This window comes from Hylobates moloch, unplaced genomic scaffold, assembly GCF_009828535.3.
Source record: "Hylobates moloch isolate HMO894 unplaced genomic scaffold, HMol_V3 SCAFFOLD_12, whole genome shotgun sequence".
Lineage (NCBI taxonomy): Eukaryota > Metazoa > Chordata > Mammalia > Primates > Hylobatidae > Hylobates > Hylobates moloch.
The window spans coordinates 37274036-37293633 of record NW_026652287.1 but is presented as its reverse complement, the minus strand read 5'-3'; the positions used below and the strand labels follow the sequence as shown (position 1 = coordinate 37293633).

Genomic DNA, 19598 nt, shown 5'->3' with positions numbered 1-19598 from the left:
GTCCACCCAGAAGCCTTCCTGACACACGCGTGGCCTCAGGTCCCCAAGACGTCTGGGGTCCAGGGTGAGCGGCTCGCCCCACTCACAGCACTGCCGGTGAGCCTGGCGATGTCGCGGAACTTGCTGAAGACCCCGGAGGCAGTGAGAGGAGGTGGTGGCAGCATAAGCCTCTGGGTGCTGCGGCTGTTCTCGGCCACTAGCCCCACGTCGCCTTTCTCGGCTGCCTCAGCCCGGACGGACTCCAGCTGCCGACCTTCAGGGGATAGCGCGGGTGGGGGTGTTGAGGGTGACAGTTGTGGCTGCGTGTCTCCCTTCTCTAGCGGCCTGGATGAATTTTCTCCAGCTGTGTGTGTTTGTGGTGAGTCCCTGCACCTCCCTGTGTCTAACACTCACCCACTTGGTAGAAATGGCTTGGGGAACGTGCCCCCAACTACGCTGGCTGTAGGAAGCCAGCAGACACGCACGTGGAGCCAGGAAAGCGGTGGATGAACGAACATGACCACACTCAGCAGAGATATCTGGGCCAGATGGGATTTAAAGCCACAAGCGGGACAAGATCACTAGGGAAGTGAGTGTGGACAGAGCAGAGAAGGCCAAGGGACCCTTTCCTCTGGCGGGTCATGAACATCTCTGGCAGTGACCAATGACCCTTTGGCTTGTTTTGGAGCCACCAGCTTACACACGTGGGATGTGCTCTGGCCCCACTTACTGTCCAGAGCTGGGTCCCGTGAGCACTTGGATGTAAGGGCTGGGGAGATGGAGCCTCAAGTCACGGTGACAACTGTGACAAGCAGCTCTCAACCTATCAGAACCAACACACCCTTGTCACCAGATACTGTGTGTGTCACCTTTTTTCTGTTCTGAAATGAAACGTGGAGATAACGTAACTTGCCTGCACCTATTGAGATAACACCCTAACCCTAACACAGAAAACAATGAAAAGGAAAGCAACCTGTAATGAGTGAACAAGCGCGTGTTTCAGTCCACAGACGCTCAGCCGCGGCACAGAGCACATGAGGGTGGGCCTCGCACCTGAAGCAAAACTGCCACAGATGGGAGAGCCGACGGTGTGAGCTTCACCGATGGGGTGTTATCAAATCACACGTCAAAGGGGACGGGATTCTCCAAAGTGGCCAACAACTCACAACAAACCCGGGACTTGGGTAGCCACGGGGGCCACAAGGCGACATGGAGAGGAGTGTGAGTGTGAACACGACACGTCAAGGGTGGAGGCATGAGAGAGCGGAAGAGGCCCCGGCTGCCATGGATTGTTGGGCAGGAAAGCCAGCATCTGCAACTTCTTTTGTGAGAAAAACAGATCCTTCTTTGTCCAAGCCAATGTAGTTGGGTTTTCTGTTACCTGCAGCTCAGAGTATTCTTAATAGACCCCGTGTGTGCTGGGTCTGGTATGACGTCAGTGCTCCCGAAACCCATCGTGAGTGAATGAGTGGGAGAATCTTGAGTCTCATCTCCTCTGGCTCCCATAAGCCCGCAACTCTTTCCTGATCCAAGTCAACCTTTCTCAGTCCCTCTATCCTCTCACGAAAGCCTGAAACCCCTGCCTTCTCTAAACGTTGGTCCCCATGGCCCTAAGCCAGCTCCAGTGCTCCCAGCACATCCTCTCCACAGGCGGATGAGAATTCACCAGTCGGTGGTCATCCCTCCTACACTGACCACTCTCGAACCCTGGGCTCTGAGCCAGATCTGGTGAGCCTCAGACCCCCGTTTCCAAACTTCCTGGATGGCCCTGGGGGCCCACAGATAGAGGGTGCTCATGCCTGCCCCACGCTGGGGTGATTAATGCCCCCTGCAGGTGCCTGCCCCTCACCAGGGTCCCAAGCTGCTGATGGCTTTGTCATCCATCCAGTCACCCAGGGAGATCCTGGAGGCATTCCTCCTGCCTCCTCACCCTGACACCCACTGTCTGCCAGATCTCTCCTGCCCTCTTCTCTCTTGTCTACAGCTGGGGTCCAGCTCCTCTTCTCCCTGGACGCTGCCCCTTGCCTGCTCACAATCCTTGCATGGCTCCCCAGTGTCCTCATGATAAGCACCAAGCACTCCAGGCCCTTGGCAGGCGGGCCATCCACATCACCAGCCTTTCCACCCAGCACTGGCGGCTGGGCCCCTTCAGGCTGCTGGCCCCCTACACACCGTGTTCTTTCCTCCCACTCCTTCCAATCCCTCCAGTCAAAGTCCTTTCAGACCTCTCTAAGCCCCAACCTTCCATTTCAGCCCCCAAATCCTGCTGTCTCTGCCTCCAGCATCTTTCCCCAGCCCTCCCCTTCCCTGCACCCCACGCCCCCTGTCCCAACACAGGCCTGGTCCTCCCTCACCTGAACTGCTACCCCTATGTTCTCTCCCACACCCCTGCAAATCTGTCCCCATCAGGTTCTCCTCCCTCTCAGCCTTTTCCTCAACCCCGTCTCACAGCCTCTCTCCACCATCTCTCCAATCCACCTGACCTCTGCATTTTCTCTGGCTGAGCTCCTGTCCTTCCAGTCCCTCCAACCACAGTCCCCCTTACCTGTGGCCTGGGCTACTGCCTTGAGAAGGACACCATCACCCACGCCAAGCTCCAGGCCCTGCTGGGGTGGCCCAAGGTGGTTGAGGCTGAGGTAGAGGACAGGCAGGAGGTCTGGAGGCGACAGGGCCACCACGGAGCGCAGCAAGTTGCTCAGCGTCTCCACCATCCGGAGCCTGGAGGAGGGGACGAGGGTGTGAACACGTAGTTCTTCAAGGTCAAAGTGCGGTGTAGGGGTGGGGTGGGTTTAAGGGGGTGGACACTAGAAAGAAGAGGAAAGGGCTCAGAACAGTCCCAGGCTCTGGGGCCTGGAGCCATGAGGACAATCACAGATTGCTGGTGGTGAAACCGCCTTTGCAAAACCGTAACTGAGGAAATTATGACAGTGGAAAGAAATCACACCTAACCGACTCCATCTTGCTTCTAACCTTTAAGCTGTCCTTGTTCATTCCTGGGCATAGGCAGAGCTAACTTTGGGAAGGAATTCGGTTCATGGCTTGACTCTGAAACGAAATTGACAATAGCCCTTTCTGGAAAAGACCCCTTTTTGCCTAAGGACCTGGCTTTGCAAGACTGACAAATTAGCTACAAGATTAGAAATTTAGGTTTAGGGGTCACACAGCCTCTGGCTCCTCAGATTTCTCCTGAGGATAACATCACTATGGTAAAACCTAAGATGAGTGCTTGAGATAGTTTGCAGACCCTGCACTGGATGGATCAGCTGACACCACCCAGACTGTAATCTGGCTCAGCGAGTTCTGCCATCCCACCCAGGAACAGAAGACAGCAAGAAAACTTCCCTTCAACCCCCTGTGAGTCCATCTCCAACCTGACAATCAGCTCTCCCCACTTTCCAAGCCCCTACCTGCCAAATTATCTTTAAAAACTCTGCTCCCCAAATGCTCAGGGAGACTGATTTGAGTAAAAATGAAACTCCGGGCTCCCGCACAGCCGGCTCTGCGGGAATTACTCTTTCTCCACTGTAGTTCCCCTGTCTTGATAAATTGGCTCTATCTGGGCAGCGGGCAAGGTGAACCCACTGGGCGGTTACAGTGGGGAAGTAACTTGGTGTGATGGTAACAATGATGAAGATGGTGATGATCAGCCCAGAGAAATGACAGCTGATGCTACGGAGCATTTTCTAAATTCAGGAGCTGGCTTTGAGCACTTTGCACCTTTTTTTTGAGACGGAGTCTCGCTCCATCACCCAAGGTAGAGTGCAGTGGTGCGATCTCGGCTCCCTGCAACCTCCACCTTGTGGGTTCAGGTGATTCTCCTCTGGAGTAGCTGGGACTACTGGTGCGCACCACCATGCCCAGCTAATTTTTTTAAATTTTTTGTAGAGATGGGGGTTCAACAAGTTGGTCAGGCTGGTCTCGAACTCCTGACCTCAAATGATCCGCCTGCCTCGGCCTTCCAAAGCGCTGGGATTACAGGCGTGAGCCAACACGGCCAGCCCTTTGCACTTTTTTTTTTTTTTTTTTTTTTTTTTTTTTTTTTTTTGAGACAGAGTCTTGCTCTTTCACCCAGGCCGGACTGCAGTGGCGCTATCTAGGCTCACTGCAAGCTCCGCCTCCTGGGTTCACACCATTCTCCTGCCTCAGCCTCTCGAGTAGCTGAGACTACAGGTGCCCGCCACCGCACCTGGCTAATTTTTTTTTGTATTTTTAGTAGAGACGGAGTTTCACCGTGTTAGCCAGGATGGTCTCGATCTCCTGACCTCGTGGTCTGCCCGCCTCGGCCTCCCAAAGTGCTGGAATTACAGGCGTAAGCCACTGTGCCCGGTCTGCACCTTTTAACTCATAGAATCTTCACAGCTCCCCTCTGAGGTAGGTACCATTATGATTTCCATTTTACAGATGAAGAAACGGAGGCACAGAAAGATTCCGTGGCTTGCCCAAGGTCGCACAGCGAGTAAGTATCAAGCTGAGATGTAAACCAAGGCCGTGTGCCTGAGGACTGTGCTCCCAGCCACTAAGCTGTGCTGCCTCTAAAAAGAAAACCGTGTTTCTGTCTAAAACATCAAAGCTGGAAAGAATGGGTTTGTTACTGGCAAACTTAGGGGGCCTCATTAAAAAGAGAAGCCGTGTTTTTCTTACAGAAGTCTCATTACCAAGGTTTTTAAGGTGCAGAGAAGAAATATAAAAACCAACATTAGGGAAATCCCTCAATAATAACTGTAGGCAAGAGCCACCATTGGATGGTGCAGTGGGTGGAACAGCCTCCCTCGAAATTCATGTCCACTCAGAGCCTCACAACATGACCTGATTTGGAAAGGTCTTTGCAGACGTACCTGTAGATTAAGATGAGATCAAAGTGAATTAAGGTAGGCTCTGAATCCAAAAAGCATCCTTACAAAATACAGAAGACGGCCGGGTGTGGTGGCTCAGGCCTGTAATCCCAGCATTTTGGGAGGCCGAGGCGGGCGGATCACTGGAGGTCAGGAGTTCAAGACCAGCCTGGCCAACATAGTGAAACCCCATCTCTATTAAAAATACAAAATTAGGGCCGGGCACGGTGGCTCACGCCTGTAATCCCAGCACTTTGGGAGGCTGAGGTGGGCGGATCACGAGGTCAGAAGATCAAGATCATCCTGGCTAACACGGTGAAACCCCATCTCTACTAAAAACACACACAAAAAAATTAGCCGGGCGTGATGGCGGGCGCCTGTAGTCCCAGCTACTCGGGAGGCTGAGGCAGGAGAATGGCGTGAACCCGGGAGGCGGAGCTGCAAGTGAGCTGAGATTGCGCCACTGCACTCCAGCCTGGGCGACAGAGCAAGACTCCGTCTCAAAAACCAAAAAAACAAAACAAACAAACAAACAAAAAAAACCAGAGTGCTGGGAACAGCCTGAAATGCTCCACTCATGTTGGGGAACTGAGAAATGGCATGTGCCATGTGAGAACGAAGGGACACTACAGAGCAGTCACAACAGGCTCGAACCACTTAACCAACATGGACACATGTGGAAACAGGGTTGACAGTGAAGGCAAGAAGCAGAATGAGCCATACCCATGATAATTTTTTTTGTTTGTTTTTGAGACAGAGTCTCACTCTGTCACCCAGGCTGGAGTGTAGTAGTGTGATCTTGGCTCACTGCAACCTCTGCCTCCTGGGTTCCAGCGATTCTCGTACCTCAGCCTCTTGAGTAGCTGGGATTACAGGCACCCGCCACCATGCTGGGCTAATTTTGTGTTTTTAGTAGAGATGGGGTTTCACCATGTTGGCCAGGCTGGTCTTGAACTCCTGACCTCAGATGATCCACCCACCTCGGCCTCCCAATGTGTTGGAATTAAGGCATGAGCCACTGTGCCCAGCCTCCATGATAATATTTATATAAACTAAATACACAAGGGTGAGTGCTGGGGGTGAGGAGGACAAAGAGAGAAGAGGAAATGGTGACAGAGAAGGGGGCTAGGCAGGGACCAGCGATGCTAACATGCTGCTGAGAAGGACCAGGGTGGGGCAGTGCCATGCACTGGGCATCACTGGGGTGGGGGGCTCTGCAGGGAACCTCTGTGAGTGAGTAGGGGGTCCTTGCTATAACTGAGACCTGATCTTCTTTCGTGAATATGGACACATGTAAGCAAGACTGAAGTCACTTTTGATGACTCAGGGTGGACTAGAAGTAATCACGGACTGTCTGCAGCGGTGCCAGCCATCCCGAGATGGAGCCTGTCTCCCTGCCTTGCGCATCTGGGCTCGCCCTTGTGTCTTGCTCTGACCATGAGAATGAGGCAGAAAGTCAAAAGGACCTGCGGCCGCTTTTGTGACCATGTCTGACATCTATGATCATACGCCCGAGCAGGGTCAGAGGCCAAGTTGAAAGGATTTGGCAGAACAAGGCAGCATGGACCGCCATGCAGAGGAGAGACCCAGAAGCGTTCCTGCCCCCCGCCCCGGCAGGCCTGATTAGTTACCGAGCAGACACCTCCTCGATCTTCTCAAACGTCCGGGCCACGGCCAGGTAAGGGACCCTAGGGAAGGAAAAGAGACGCAAGAGCTACAGTGGTGCAGGCTATACCACACTGCCCGTATGAACCCTTGCCAATATCCAAATGCATGAGCTCACTGCCCAGGGCTGTCTCTCTGTCCCTTTCAACGCTGCTGATTGTCACCAAAACACAGGAGGGAGAGACTTGACCATTTCTCCCAACCAAGACTCTGCTTAGAGAGCCTCTGGCGGCAACAGGGACTGGAGGAGGACAGTCTGAAAAGGGAGAAACCTCACTTCTGGCCTGGTTTCCAGCAGGCATCTTCCACGGGATGATAGTTGTTCTTGGCAGGATTGTAACCGGATGGGTCCAGGGGTCTATGGAGGCAAAAGGGAGATTGAATTGCATAGAGCCCTCAGTCAAAGCGAAGTCATTCCTCCAACTGTGATGTGCCAGGCTCTGTTCAAGGCACACGGTGCAGAGCTGGATGAAAACAAAGTTTGCTAACCTGGAGCTCACACTCCAACAGGAGAGTCAGAGGAAAGTGGGCAAAAAGTCCCCACATAAACACATCATTAATTTTAGGTGTTAAAAAAAATCTTTCAGAAAACAAAAGAAAGCCGAGTAGAGGGAGAGGATGAGATGAGAGGTGCTGCTTCACAGGGTGGTCAGGGAAGGCCGGCGACATCTGGGCAGAATGAGGGGAAGGGTTAGCACAGTGGGCAGCAGGGGAAGAGCATTCCAGGCAGAGAGAATAGCATGTGCAAAGGCCCTGAGGTGCAGACACGCTTGAGAAACAGAAAAGGGATTGCGTGGCTGGGGTGGGGCAGAGGGAGGCACGTACAGTTCCTGGGTGTTGCAAAGTGCCAGGTGCTGTGCTAACACCACATCGATTAACAATCAGACCTGGGAGGAAGGGACCTTTCCTTTTTTCTTGAGACAGAGTCTCGCTCTGTTGCCCAGGCTGGAGTGCAGTGGCATGATCTCAGCTCGCTGCAACCTCTGCCTCCTGGGTTCAAGTGATTCTTCTGCCTCAGCCTCCCAAGTAGCTGGGATTACAGGCGCGCAAGACCACACCTAATTTTTTTTTGTATTTTTAGTAGAGACAAGGTTTCACCATGTTGGCTAGGCTGGTTTTGAACTCCTGACCTCAAATGATCTGCCCACCTCGGCCTCCCAAAGTGCTAGGATTATAGGCATGAGCCACCATGCCTAGCCGGAAGGGACCTTTCTAACTTCCTTTTCCAGGTAAGGAAACTGGGGCACAGAGTGGTTGAGTAACTCACCTATGGCCACACAGCTGGTAAGCAGCGCAGCTCTAGAGACTGTTCTCAACCTCGATTTATTTATTTATTTTTTGAGACAGGGTCTGTCACCCGGGCTAGAGTGCAGTGGAGCGATGCTCACTGCAGCCTCAACCTCCTGGGCTCCAGCGATCCTCCTACCTCAGCTTCTTGAGTAGCTAGGACTACAGGTGCAAGCAACCATGCCTGACTGATCTTTGTAGAGATAGGGTTTTGCCTTGTTGTACAAGCTGGTCTCACACTCTCGGGCTTAAGCGATCCTCCCACCTCAACCTCCCAAAGTGCTGGGATTATAGGCATGAGCCACTGCGCCTGGCCTCAACCTTTATATCGTAAGTGGCTCACACTGATCCCAGCCAAACTCTGCATTCAGACTCATCTGGGTTCCAATCTGCTCTGCCCCGGCCAGCTGTGCCTGCTGAGGAAGCAGCTTCCCCTCTCTGAACCACAGCATCTCTATCTGTCTGGGGAGCTAAGGGGTCCCTACTATGACAGGTTGTCCTGAAGGTTACATAAAAAATGACAGTGAGGGTTCCCGCTCCTGGGTGCACTTTATGGAACAATGAGGACTCCCCAGCCCCAGGCCTACATCTGTACCAAAACGGGGACACGGGTTAGGGGGAGAAAGAGACCTCAGGATATTTTTCAGCTCTTCAGCTGATGCTGATGCTGACACAGGGCATGGATGGTCAAGACAGACAGTGCCACTGCAGGGCTGTGCACGGCCTTTGGTATGAACTTGGGTTTAACAAGCGGTGGCCGTCATTACAATGAGGCAGCAGTGTGTGGTGGGCAGGGGAGTCTAGAGCCAGTCAGCCTGGCTGGAACCCCAGTGCTGCCACTCCCCACCTGTGTGGCCTGAGCATGGCACTAAAAACAAGCAAGAATAGTAGCAGCAGTTACCGTGACAACATGCTGGTCATAATCAAGGCCAGACCCTGTGCTAAGTGTTTCAAATCCTCAGAAGAGAGACACAGAAAGGCTAAGTCACTTCCTCAAGGTCACACAGCTGAGACAGGTGGAGCTGGGACTCCTAGCCAGTCCTCAATACTGTTCCACCTCTCGGCTTTAGTTTCCTCATCCAGGAAACCAGGATAACAACAGAATCTACTCCCAGCAGTGTTGTGAAGATTCGGAGCATTGGGTCAGGGAAAGCCGCTGCTGAGTGCCTGGTACGTGGGGAAGAGTGGGTGGAAGAACATGCTTCCTCTCATCACTGTGCCCCCATCTGAGAGGTGAGGAAATTGGAGGGTGGGAAAGTTTGCCTGTCTCTTGGAGGCAGCCATCGGAGACAGAGGGGAAGTGACCATGCTAGGAATGGTGCAAGAAGAGCAGTCAGGCCGGGTACAGTGGCTCACGCCGGTAATCCCAGCACTTTGGGAGCCTGAGGCAGGCAGATCACTGAGATCGGGAGTTTGAGACCAACCTGGCCAACATGGAGAAATGAAAGGGGTTTGGAATAATCCCTGCTGTTCAGCAGAAATGACAGGTGGGTTAAAAAGTATGAGGCAGTGAGTCCAAAATCTCTTTGATTTGATGCCTCTAAAAATGAAACAGATGACAAGAAATTCTTTCAGCTTTAACATTTCATGATTAAAGTTTAAGTCTAACAAAAAAGTGTCTATCTCTGTTAAAAATACAAAAGTAGCTGGGTATGGTGGCGCATGCCTGTAATCCCAGCTACTCGGGAGGCTGAGGCAGGAGAACCGCTTGAACCCGGGAGGTGGAGGTCACGGTGAGCCGAAATCGTGCCACTGCACTCCAGCCTGGGTAACAAGAGCAAAACTCCGTCTCGAAAGAAAGAAAAGCAGTCGTAGTATCACTTGAAATAGAAAACAGAACTTTATACACAGTAGGACACTGATTTTATTAGGAAAACATATTTATAAATACACAAACACGGACACACGCTCAGGAGGCACGATATGGCAATGGGGAAGAAATAACTGCTAGGAATCAAAAACGTTCCTTAGGGTCCCAGGCCTGGCCCTACCCCCACCTCCCTGTATGCCCTGGCAAGGCCGACCTAACCTCTCTGGGCTAATCACGTCAATGTGTGTAAAATGGCTAACGTGCTCCCTTCCTCCACAGGAATACTGCAGAGAGGAAGTTAACGTGCTATTTAACCTCCTTGATAAGGTCACAATTGGGGGTGCAAAACTGATGTCAAGAATCCTCTGAACACTTTTTTGTTAGACTTAAACTTTAATCATGAAATGTTAAAGCTGAATTTGTCGTTATCGGTTTCATTTTTAGAGGCATCAAATCAAAGAGATTTTGGACTCACTGCATCATACTTTTTAACCCACCTGTCCTTCTGCTGAATAGTAGGGATTATTCCAAACCCCTTTTCTGTTAATTTTTTTAGCTTTCAGGACATCAAAAGTTCACGCTGCTAATACCATCTCATTGTATTTGAAAACACAATCAATCTTCACGGGAAAAAAATAACTTCAAACGGATATATGATTATGTAAGAAATCAGGCTGGCCGCGGTGGCTCATGCATGTAATTCCAGCATTCTGGGAGGCTGAGGTGGGAGGATCACTTGAGCCCAGGAGCTCAAGACCGGCCTGGGCAATGTAGTAGGACCCCATCTCTACAAAAAATAAACAAAAATTAGCCAGGCATGGCGGTACATGCCTGTAGTTCCAGCTACCTGAGAGGCTGAGGTGGGAGGATTCCCCTGAGCCCAGGAGCACCACTGCACTCCAGCCTGGGCAACAGAGCAAGACCCTGTCTTTAAAAAAAAAAAAAAAAAAAAAAAAAACTCAAGTTCTATAAAGTGGAATTTTTGTCTGATTTGTTTTCTACCAGATCTCCGGCACCTAAAATCCAGTAGCTAACACACAATCAGTCCTTTGTAAATACTTACTGAGTAAATAAATGAGTCCATGATTGACTAGTGAAAAAAAAATCTGAAAGTGCTCATTTAAATATCTTTCATGGCAGATTTCCTGGGCTTCCTAGGGGCCAGCCCCAGTGCTGGGAGCTAGGCAAGAAGACTAAGAAGGCTGGGACCTCCCACAGCCCTGGCTCTGTGGGAAGGAGCTTATGTCTGGTTAGGGAGGCTCTTTACCATGTGACAAGACATAAAAGTCTGACTCAAGTGCTGGGGACAGGCACCTCCTCTCACACACGAAGGGAGAGGCACCAGGCTTCCCCAAGCAGGTGCAATAGGAGCTGGGGCCTGAGGGAAGCCTGCTGGGCAGGGTGGGTTGGGGACAGTGCTCTAGGCCGGGGGCAAGCACGTTCAGAAGCAGGGGGACGGCTGGGTGTGGTGGCTCACGCCTGCAATCCCAGCACTTCGGGAGGCTGAGGCAGCCGGACCACCTGACCAGGGGAGTTTGAGACCAGCCTGGCCAACATGGTGAAACCTGGTCTCTACTAAAAATACAAAAATTAGCCAGGCTTGGTGGCACGCACCTGTAATTCTGGCTACTCGGGATGCGGAGGCAGAAGAATCGCTTGAACCCAGGAAGTGGAGGGTGCAGTGAGCTGAAATCGCACCACTGCACTCCAGCCTGGGCAACAGAGTGAGATTCCGTCTCAAAAAAAAAAAAAAAAAAAAAAAAAGCAGGGAGGAATGACAGGACATGGGGACATGGTGTGTGGAGGGAGCAGGAAGAGGCTGCAGATGCCAGGAGGCTGCAATGTAAGGTGGACGGGGCTGGCTCATGAGGGCACTGGGAAGCCCAGCATTTATCCTCTATGCTGGGGAGAATCGCAGATGGGTTTTGAGCATGGCAGAAATGGGGGGTGACCTCATCACTTTACAGGATATTTATCCACCCACGCATCCTATCATCCATTCAACCAATCTTCAGTGCGGCCTCCTGTGTGCATGTTAGGTGTCGTGGGAATCAGCCCAGACATCTCTTCAAATAATTAACAAAATTACAGTGAAGCAATTAATTGCTTAACAACCTATTCAGTGTCCCACAGCCCCAGCACACTATGCACATCATGAGGGCCGGGGCAGAGTGGCTGGCTCTCTATGGTTCATCCCCGTGGACTGCCCAGGGCTGGCACAGAAAGGGTGTTCAGTGACTTTTAAGGCAGAGTAGAGGTGCCTGCAGGCTTCCAGCGCATACACTAAATCTGGTGAGTTCAGGCCAGGTGTAGTGGTTCACGCCTGTAATCCCAGCACTTTGGGAGGCCAAGGTAGGTGGATCACCTGAGGCTAGGAGTTCAAGACCAGCCTGACCAACACGGTGAAACCATGTCTCTACTAAAAATACAAAAATTAGCTGGGTGTGGTGGCATGCACCTGTAATCCCAGCTACTTGGGAGGCTAAGGCAGGAGAATTGCTTGAACCTGGGAGGTGGAGGCTGTGGTGAGCTGAGACAGCACCACTGCACTGCAAGCTAGGCGACAGAGCAAGACTCGGTTTCAAAAAATAAAAAATCTGGTGAGTTCACAGCCAGAGGAACAGAGAGGTAGGAAGTGAGGCCAGAGAGGGAGGTGAGGGCCAGTGGCCGAATGGGCTTAGATTTTCTCCTGAGGGCTCTGGGGAACCCTAGAGGGGCAGAGTCAACTCTGGGTGTTAAAGAGATCCCCCAGGCTCTACGGGGATCAGACTGAGGATGAAAGACTGGAGGCAGGATCGGGGGGTGGCTGGGGCCACGGTCAGCAAACTCCGACCCTGGACCGTTTCTACAGGTTCTGGGAGCTAAGAATGGTTTTTCAACAGGGGCCAAATGTGTCCCGTAAAGCCTAAAATAGTTACTCTCTGGCTCTTTATAGAAAAGGTTTGCCAAGTCCTGCAAGAGGAGGAAGCCTGAGCTGGGGGTGGGGCTGTGGGAATGCAGAGAAGGAAACACACCAGGAAGACCCTTTCCAGACCCAGACACTGACTCACCCCTCAGCAGCTCCCTCCTTTCCTGGAGCCCCTGGCTCCTCTTCCTTCACTTCTTTTTTGATTGCTGGCTTCCAGGGGGCTAGGAATGAAGACAGAAAACAGTGGGTCTTTTCTCCTTCTGGTAGCCCCCACCTCCCATCCATTCTGCACCCAGCACCACCCCAGGGCTCGGGGAGATGGGAGACAGGCTGGTAGAGACAAGGCCGACTTTCCAACCAGCAGGAAAGGAAGAAGGGTCTCGCAGCATCTCAGGCCTCTGGAGAGAGGCTCACCAGCCTCCTGCCTGTACAACCCCGGGAGGTGGGGTGAGTAAGGGAAACTCACTGAAGAAGCTGCTGAGCATCTTGGGAGCTCTGCAGGGAGGCTTGGTCTGCTCCTCCTCCTCCTGCAGTTCCTGCTTCGTGGCCACCTCAGGCTCTGAAACGCTTTCCGTCGGGGTCTCTGCTTCTGTGGTGAGAGAGCTCAGATGGTGATGCAAACTCTTTGACCCTGAGACTTTTTTTTTTTTTTACCCCCAAGATCATTCTGACCCTGCAGATGGAAGATATAACTACACCTACCCTTTTCCTTTCTGTTAGCTTTGAGCTGAGATCTCAGGCCTGCTGTCTACTCCTCAGTGCTAACTAGCGGAATTCTAGCACTTGGCCTGAAATAGGAGACTTAGGGATAGTGGTAAAAAGAAATCTCATCGTCATGAGAAGAAAATATTCCCACTCCTCCTAGCAGCTGCAGAAAATCAGATACAACTCCGTATCCCTAAAATTCTCCCTGCAAGTGTCGTTTCTAACACAGGGGCCTCATGGACACTTGAACCACCCTGCGAGGGTAACTTCAGCCTCCAAAATCCTGTAACTCGGTTTGGTTGTCTAACTTAATAACATTTAATTTACACCTATGACTTCTGAACGCTATGAATGCTTTTTATCTTTTACTTTTTCTGAGGTGGGGGAGTTCTTGCTCTGTCGCCTAGGCTGGAGCGCGGTGGTGCGACCATAGGTCACCGTAACCTCCACCTCCTGGGCTCAAGCGATCCTCCCACCTCAGCCTCCCAAGTAGCTGGGACTACAGGTACGTGCCACCACACCCAGCTCATTTTTGTATTTTTTTTGGTAGAAATGGGGTTTCACCAGGTTGCCCAGGCTGGTCTCGAACTCCTGGGCTTAAGCAGTCTACCCACCTCAGCCTCCCCAAGAGCTAGGATTACAGTTGTGAGCCACCGTACCCAGCCTAGGAAGATTTTTTAAAGAATGGCTGGCTCTTGGCCGGGCGCGGTGGCTCATGCTTGTAATCCCAGCACTTTGGGAGGCCGAGGCGGGCGGATCACGAGGTCAGGAGATCAAGACCACAGTGAAACCCCATCTCTACTAAAAATACAAAAAAAAAATTAGTCAGGCGTGGTGGTGGGTGCCTGTAGTCCCAGCTACTCAGAGAGGCTGAGGCAGGAGAATGGCATGAACCTGGGAGGCGGAGCTTGCAGTGAGCCGAGATTGCGCCACCGCACTCCAGCCTGGGCGACAGAGCGAGACTCCGTCTCAAAAAAAAAAAAAAGAATGGCTGGCTCTTTCCTCCTTTCCCACATGCATGGGGAAAAATAATAATTAAAAAAAAAAAAACCTGAGTAATAAAAACTATTATTCTTCTAGATTTGGCATTTAAGCAATAAGTTTGAGACTCTATGCCTTGTTTAAATTAATCGTCCTCCAAAGACTTCTGACCCCAAAATCAGGAGGCGGGGCGGGGGGAGGAGAGGACCAGAAACGAAACTCACCAGAGGTCTTTAGGGGCTTGGGAGGCGTGGTGGGCTGGTCCCCGTCTTCTCCTTCCTTCTTCTCTGTTGCCACTTCAGCCTCTGTGAGGCTTTCTTTCAGGGTCTCCGCTTCTGACGATAGACAGAACGGTCAGATGGCAAAAAAATCCCACTGAATCTACAAGGGCATTTTGACTCTGGAGACAGCCTGCCCTCATCTGTCATCTGTTCTTTTTTTTTTGAGACAGAGTTTTGTTCTTGTCACCCAGGCTGTAGTGCAATGGTGTGATCTCGGCTCACTGCAACCTTTGCCTCCTGGGTTCAAGTGATTCTCCTGCCTCAGCCTCCCACGTAGCTGGGATTACAGGCACCTGCTAGCACATCTGGCTATTTTTTTGTATTTTTAGTAGAGATGGGATTTCACCATGTTGGCCAGGCTGGTCTTGAACTACTGACCTCAGGTGATCCACCTGCCTCGGCCTCCCAAAGTGCTGGGATTACAGTTCTATCTTGTACCAATCCAACGTGCCTGTAAAGTGGCGGGCCATGTTAAGACCCTGCTCCTTGTCAACCCCAAGCAAGGCAGGGACCCTGAGGGAGTCCAGCCCCCGTTTGCGTATGTAGCCGAGACATGAATGGTGTGTCTTTCCTTACAAACGATTCCTTTAGTGTTATTCACCCCAAAATAGAATCTGAAAGGGTTGAAAATGCAAATGACAGCCTGTTATACACAAAAATAAAAATTTTTAAAGTTAAAAAAAATCATACCTCTAGGGTCACAATAAAAACTGCAAAAACCAACTTGGGAAAAATCTGCCTTAGTAGAAAGAGGCCACCCCCGCCGCCCCTCACTGGACACTGACAATGTCCAGTACTTTAGTACAAAGTTTACAGTACAAACTTTACAATACAAACTTTAGTACAAAGTTTACAGTAAAATCTGTACTAAAAATTGTCAATAAGAAATCAAATCTTTTTTTTTTTTTTTGAGACAGTCTCCCTCTGTCGCCCAGGCTAGAGTGCAGTGGCACGATCTCGGCTCACTGCAACCTCCACCTCCCAGTTTCAAGGGATTCTCGTGCCTCAGCCTCCTGAGTAGCTGGGACTACAGGCGCGAGCCACCATACCCAGCTGATTTTTGTAATTTTGGTAGGGATGGGGTTTCACCATGTTGGCCAGGCTGGTCTCCAACTCCCGACCTCAAGTGATCCACCCGCTTCGGCCTCCCAAACTGCTGGGAGTACAGGCGTGAGCCACCACACCTGGCCAAGAAATCAGATCTTAACCAAATTTAAATCTGCCCTGGGAAAATGGACCTTTTATTTGTTTGCAGAAACAAAAAACCCGACGACATTAAAGGCTGCAATTGGTGTAATCTCATGCAGACCCCAGATGATCAATGGATCAGATCTTTATGGCTGTTTTCGGTGGGTTCACCAACATGCAGGGAACTCACTGGGCACTGCAAGATATTTTAGATTTTTCAAAGGAAACCCAGCGACACCTGCTGGCCACTGTGTGAACTACTAGTTCGAGGTATTTCAGTTTTCAGTATTAAATCACATTCCTTGCAATGACATTGCATCTCTGCAAAGCTGGGTTTTCATAGTTCGCTGCCATAAAAATCAAGTACTGTACAAAAATCAACATAGAATAGGAAATGACGGTGGCAATTTTCAATTGGATTCCAATGTTTAAGATGTTACAGAGTATCCAAGGCATTTCCCACAAGTAATTATGGTTATTTAAGAACAAAATACAGGCTGGGTGTGGTGGCTCATGCCTGTAATCCTAGGGCTTTGTGAGGCCGAGGTGGGCGGATCATGTGAGCTCAGGAGTTCAAGACCAGCTTGGTCAACATAGTGAAAGCCTGTTTCTACTAAAAATACAAAAATTAGCTGGGCGTGGTGGTGTGTGTCTGTAATCCCAGCTACTCGGGAAGCTGAGGTAGGAGAATCGCTTGAGCCTGGGAGGTGGAGGCTGCAGTGAGCCCAGACTGTGCCACTGCACTCTAGCCTGAGCGACAGAGTGAGACACTGTCTCAAAAAAAAAAAAAAAGGACAAATATTACTTTTTTTCCAATGTATGTATCATATCTAATAGTTGTTTGGACATAACTACTTAATCAACAGAACTGATAAGGTATTGGTCTAGGAGCAACATAAAAAAATTACTAAGACATCAAGGGTGCTGTGAACTAAGAAAGTTTGGGAACCTCAACTTTATGGTAAAATTTACAAGGAAAAGGAAATCATTTAGAGGAAAAATAGTTTCCATTAAATAAATATAAAAACAGCAAATAAAAATGGGAAACTGTGCCTGAATTATTACTAAATTAAGATGTCCAAAACAAATACATCCCACAATGTTTTCAGAACCAAAGTTCCCACATTGCTAGGTGGAATTCCTGGGGTTCCTGGACACAGGCATCAAATCGGCAGGGTCCAAACATCCTGAGCTCTCAGGCCCCTGCCCTTGCGGATCCCCCACCACACACACACACAGTTCTCTCCTCCTGGGGGCTCACCTTCCTCCTCCTTCTTCCTCTTGGCTTCTCTGTCCTCGTCCTCACTCTGCTCTTCCAGGACTTCCTGAATGGTCCGTTTCGGGAGCTGCTTCCGAGCTGGGGAGGCAAAGGGCTTGGTGTATCTGACCTCGCTGGCTCGTGTGCTCCCATCCCGGAGAGCTCACACCCGCTGATGTAGCCCCTGGAAGGCTCTGGGCCCTCTCCCCTTCTCTGCCTGCACACAGCCACTGCCCCAGTGCAGGCCGCACCCTTCAATCCCTCCTGCTTCCTGGCTGTGTGACCTTGGGCAGGTTACTTAACTTCTCTGTGCTTTGCTCTCTCATGACTGCAGAATGGACATAATCCCCACGAGTAAACAATGATGTAATGTACTCAGCACAGTACCGACTCCAGCAGGTCTCCTGAGCTCCCCACTGCTCCCCTCAGATCTTAATTGCCTCCATGTGCTCCAGACAGCTTCCCCGGAACCTCCGAAGTCTGGAAGTGGCAGGGAATAAACTAGCCCCAGGAGAGGTCCTCACCCCACCATTGGCAGGAGTTGGTGTATAAATACCCCAGCTGCCTCGCACCTTGGGGGTCACTGGAGCATTTACACCGTTCCCCAGAGAATCCCACAAAACTAAGCTCCAGCTGCCCAACGTGTAGCACACCCAACAGCACATCCTGTGTTGGCTGCTCCCCTGCCCTGAATCACCCTCTGTTCCCTGCACCTCCTAAACAAATCACTTGCACTTGAATCCCTATTTCAGAGCTTCAGAACCTGCTTCTAAAAGCCTCTAAACTCAGATACTAACCCATGATGAAGAGCTCACACAAAGGCAGTTATAAGCATCTTCACTGTTATATCTCATGTTGGCCATTGTGCCACCTGGTCCCCGGTCTCCTGGCCCCTTCACGTGGCCCCAGAGGGACCTTCTATCAGCATGGCTGGCACTGTCTCTCCCTGCTCAAAACCCTTCCATGACTCCACATTCTCTACTTTATCCAGGATAGTCTTTTGATGTCTACCCCGATCCTACCTAATCTCTCTCCATCTGACCTTCCGACCCTTCCCACACCACATACTCCACCTTCTTTTATATCACTGCTAAACTGGGGTGTTTCCAGACATACCAAGTGGTGTCACCCCTCCAAGCCTCAGCATGTGAGGTTCGGGACATAGCTCAATGTCGCTCCCTCTGAACCAGATCCCCTGACACACCCCCAGGGCCAACCTCAGCGTCCACCTGGAGCTCCCAGCACGCCCTCAGCCACACTGTGACTTCCTTATGGCCACCTTTCATTCAAGGATGAACCTGCCTCCCCAGCTCACAGCCCTTCCACGGCTCCCAGGACCCACAGCACAAAGCCCAGGCTCCTTAGCTGGGCGTGCAAGACCTTTTGAGATCCAGCCCCCACTCTCCTCTCTAGCTCACCTCTCACCACATGCTATCCTCAAACTCTCCCTGCTCCCCAGATCGCATCCGATTCTCCAGAAACAAGGAAGTAGATGAGGCCCCAAACATCCCATGCTGTTCGCATCTCGAGGCCTCTGCACGCGCCCTTCTTGTCTGAAATGCATGCATCTGTCCTTTCTCAACATGGCCAACCCCAACCCATCTTCTAAGACTGGGCTCAGCTATCACCTCCCCTGGGCTGCTTGACTCCTGAGCTCCCAGAGTACCCTGCATCACCCAGCATCGTCCGATGGAAAGATCTGGCAAGGCACGTATGTAACCTTAAACTTTCTTGCAGCCATGTTAATAAAAAGGGGGAAAAAACCAGGTTGAACTTGGTTTGAAGAATCTATCTTGCTTAATACACCTAAAATAGTATGATTCCAACATTCTTTTTTCATGCTAGGTCTTCAAAATCCAATGAACTCACTGCACATCTCAAGTTGGACACCAGATTTTCATCGGAAACATGATCTGTGTAGGTTTCATAAAATGTACAGCTATTCACATACCAAAGCTGCTCCAAAATGACGTGGAAAAAGTGCAAAGTCTTTACTCACTGAATCGCATATTAGCTTTCAAATGTAAATTCAATTGAAAGGATCTAACATGAAAGATTCAGCTCCTCTGTCACACTCACCATGCTAAAGGGCTCAGCAGGCCGGATCGGACAGCAAGGGCTCACACTGCCCCACGTTACGTGTGGGTCTCTCGCCCTGTTCTTCCCCCACAGCAAACATTCCAAGTCCCTCTTAGGTCAAAGACGCTGTTCTCCAGGCTGGCTTTCCAGGACCTTCTCACCTCGTTGCTCATCGTCCCCAATCCTGTGCTCCACACACCAGCACACCAGGCCCTCAGCGGCCCCCAGGCCTTCTCAATTTCTATGTTCCCCTTGCCTAGCATGCTCCCCTCCTCCTTTGCTTGTTGCCTCTTCTTTGTCCTAAAGGGCTCAGCTTGGTTAGCCTCTCTTCTGGAAGTCTCCCTTGAGCCATGGCCCCATGCTTGTGTTCCCACATGAGTTGTGAGGCCTCCATCTCAGCGGATAACTACAATCACAATGACCCACGATGACTGAGCCCCGACTGAGGGCTGGGCCCAGTTCTGAGCAGCGTACTCGTGTTATCTTCTAACTCAGATATTTCTGTGCGGTAGGTGCTGTCATTATCATCATCTCTACAGATAACGCAAACTAAGCTCAGAGGTCAGTCATTTGTCCCAGGTCATACAGCCAGTGGATGGTGGACCCGCGCTCTTAACCACAACAC

At 51.0% G+C, this 19598-nt stretch overlaps 1 protein-coding gene across 1 annotated transcript in view; it reads right to left on the bottom strand.

Annotated features, from left to right (window-relative positions):
• LIG1 (DNA ligase 1) overlaps positions 1-19598 on the bottom strand; it is a 55976-nt gene that overhangs the window by 22688 nt on the left and 13690 nt on the right. The window contains exons 6-13 of the mRNA XM_032169309.2: positions 16898-16993; positions 14392-14502; positions 12948-13070; positions 12624-12702; positions 6754-6834; positions 6443-6499; positions 2525-2697; positions 87-253 (exon numbers count right to left, since the gene is read on the bottom strand). Coding sequence (XP_032025200.1) covers positions 87-253; positions 2525-2697; positions 6443-6499; positions 6754-6834; positions 12624-12702; positions 12948-13070; positions 14392-14502; positions 16898-16993 — 887 coding nt within the window. The remainder of the gene's footprint in view (positions 1-86; positions 254-2524; positions 2698-6442; positions 6500-6753; positions 6835-12623; positions 12703-12947; positions 13071-14391; positions 14503-16897; positions 16994-19598) is intronic.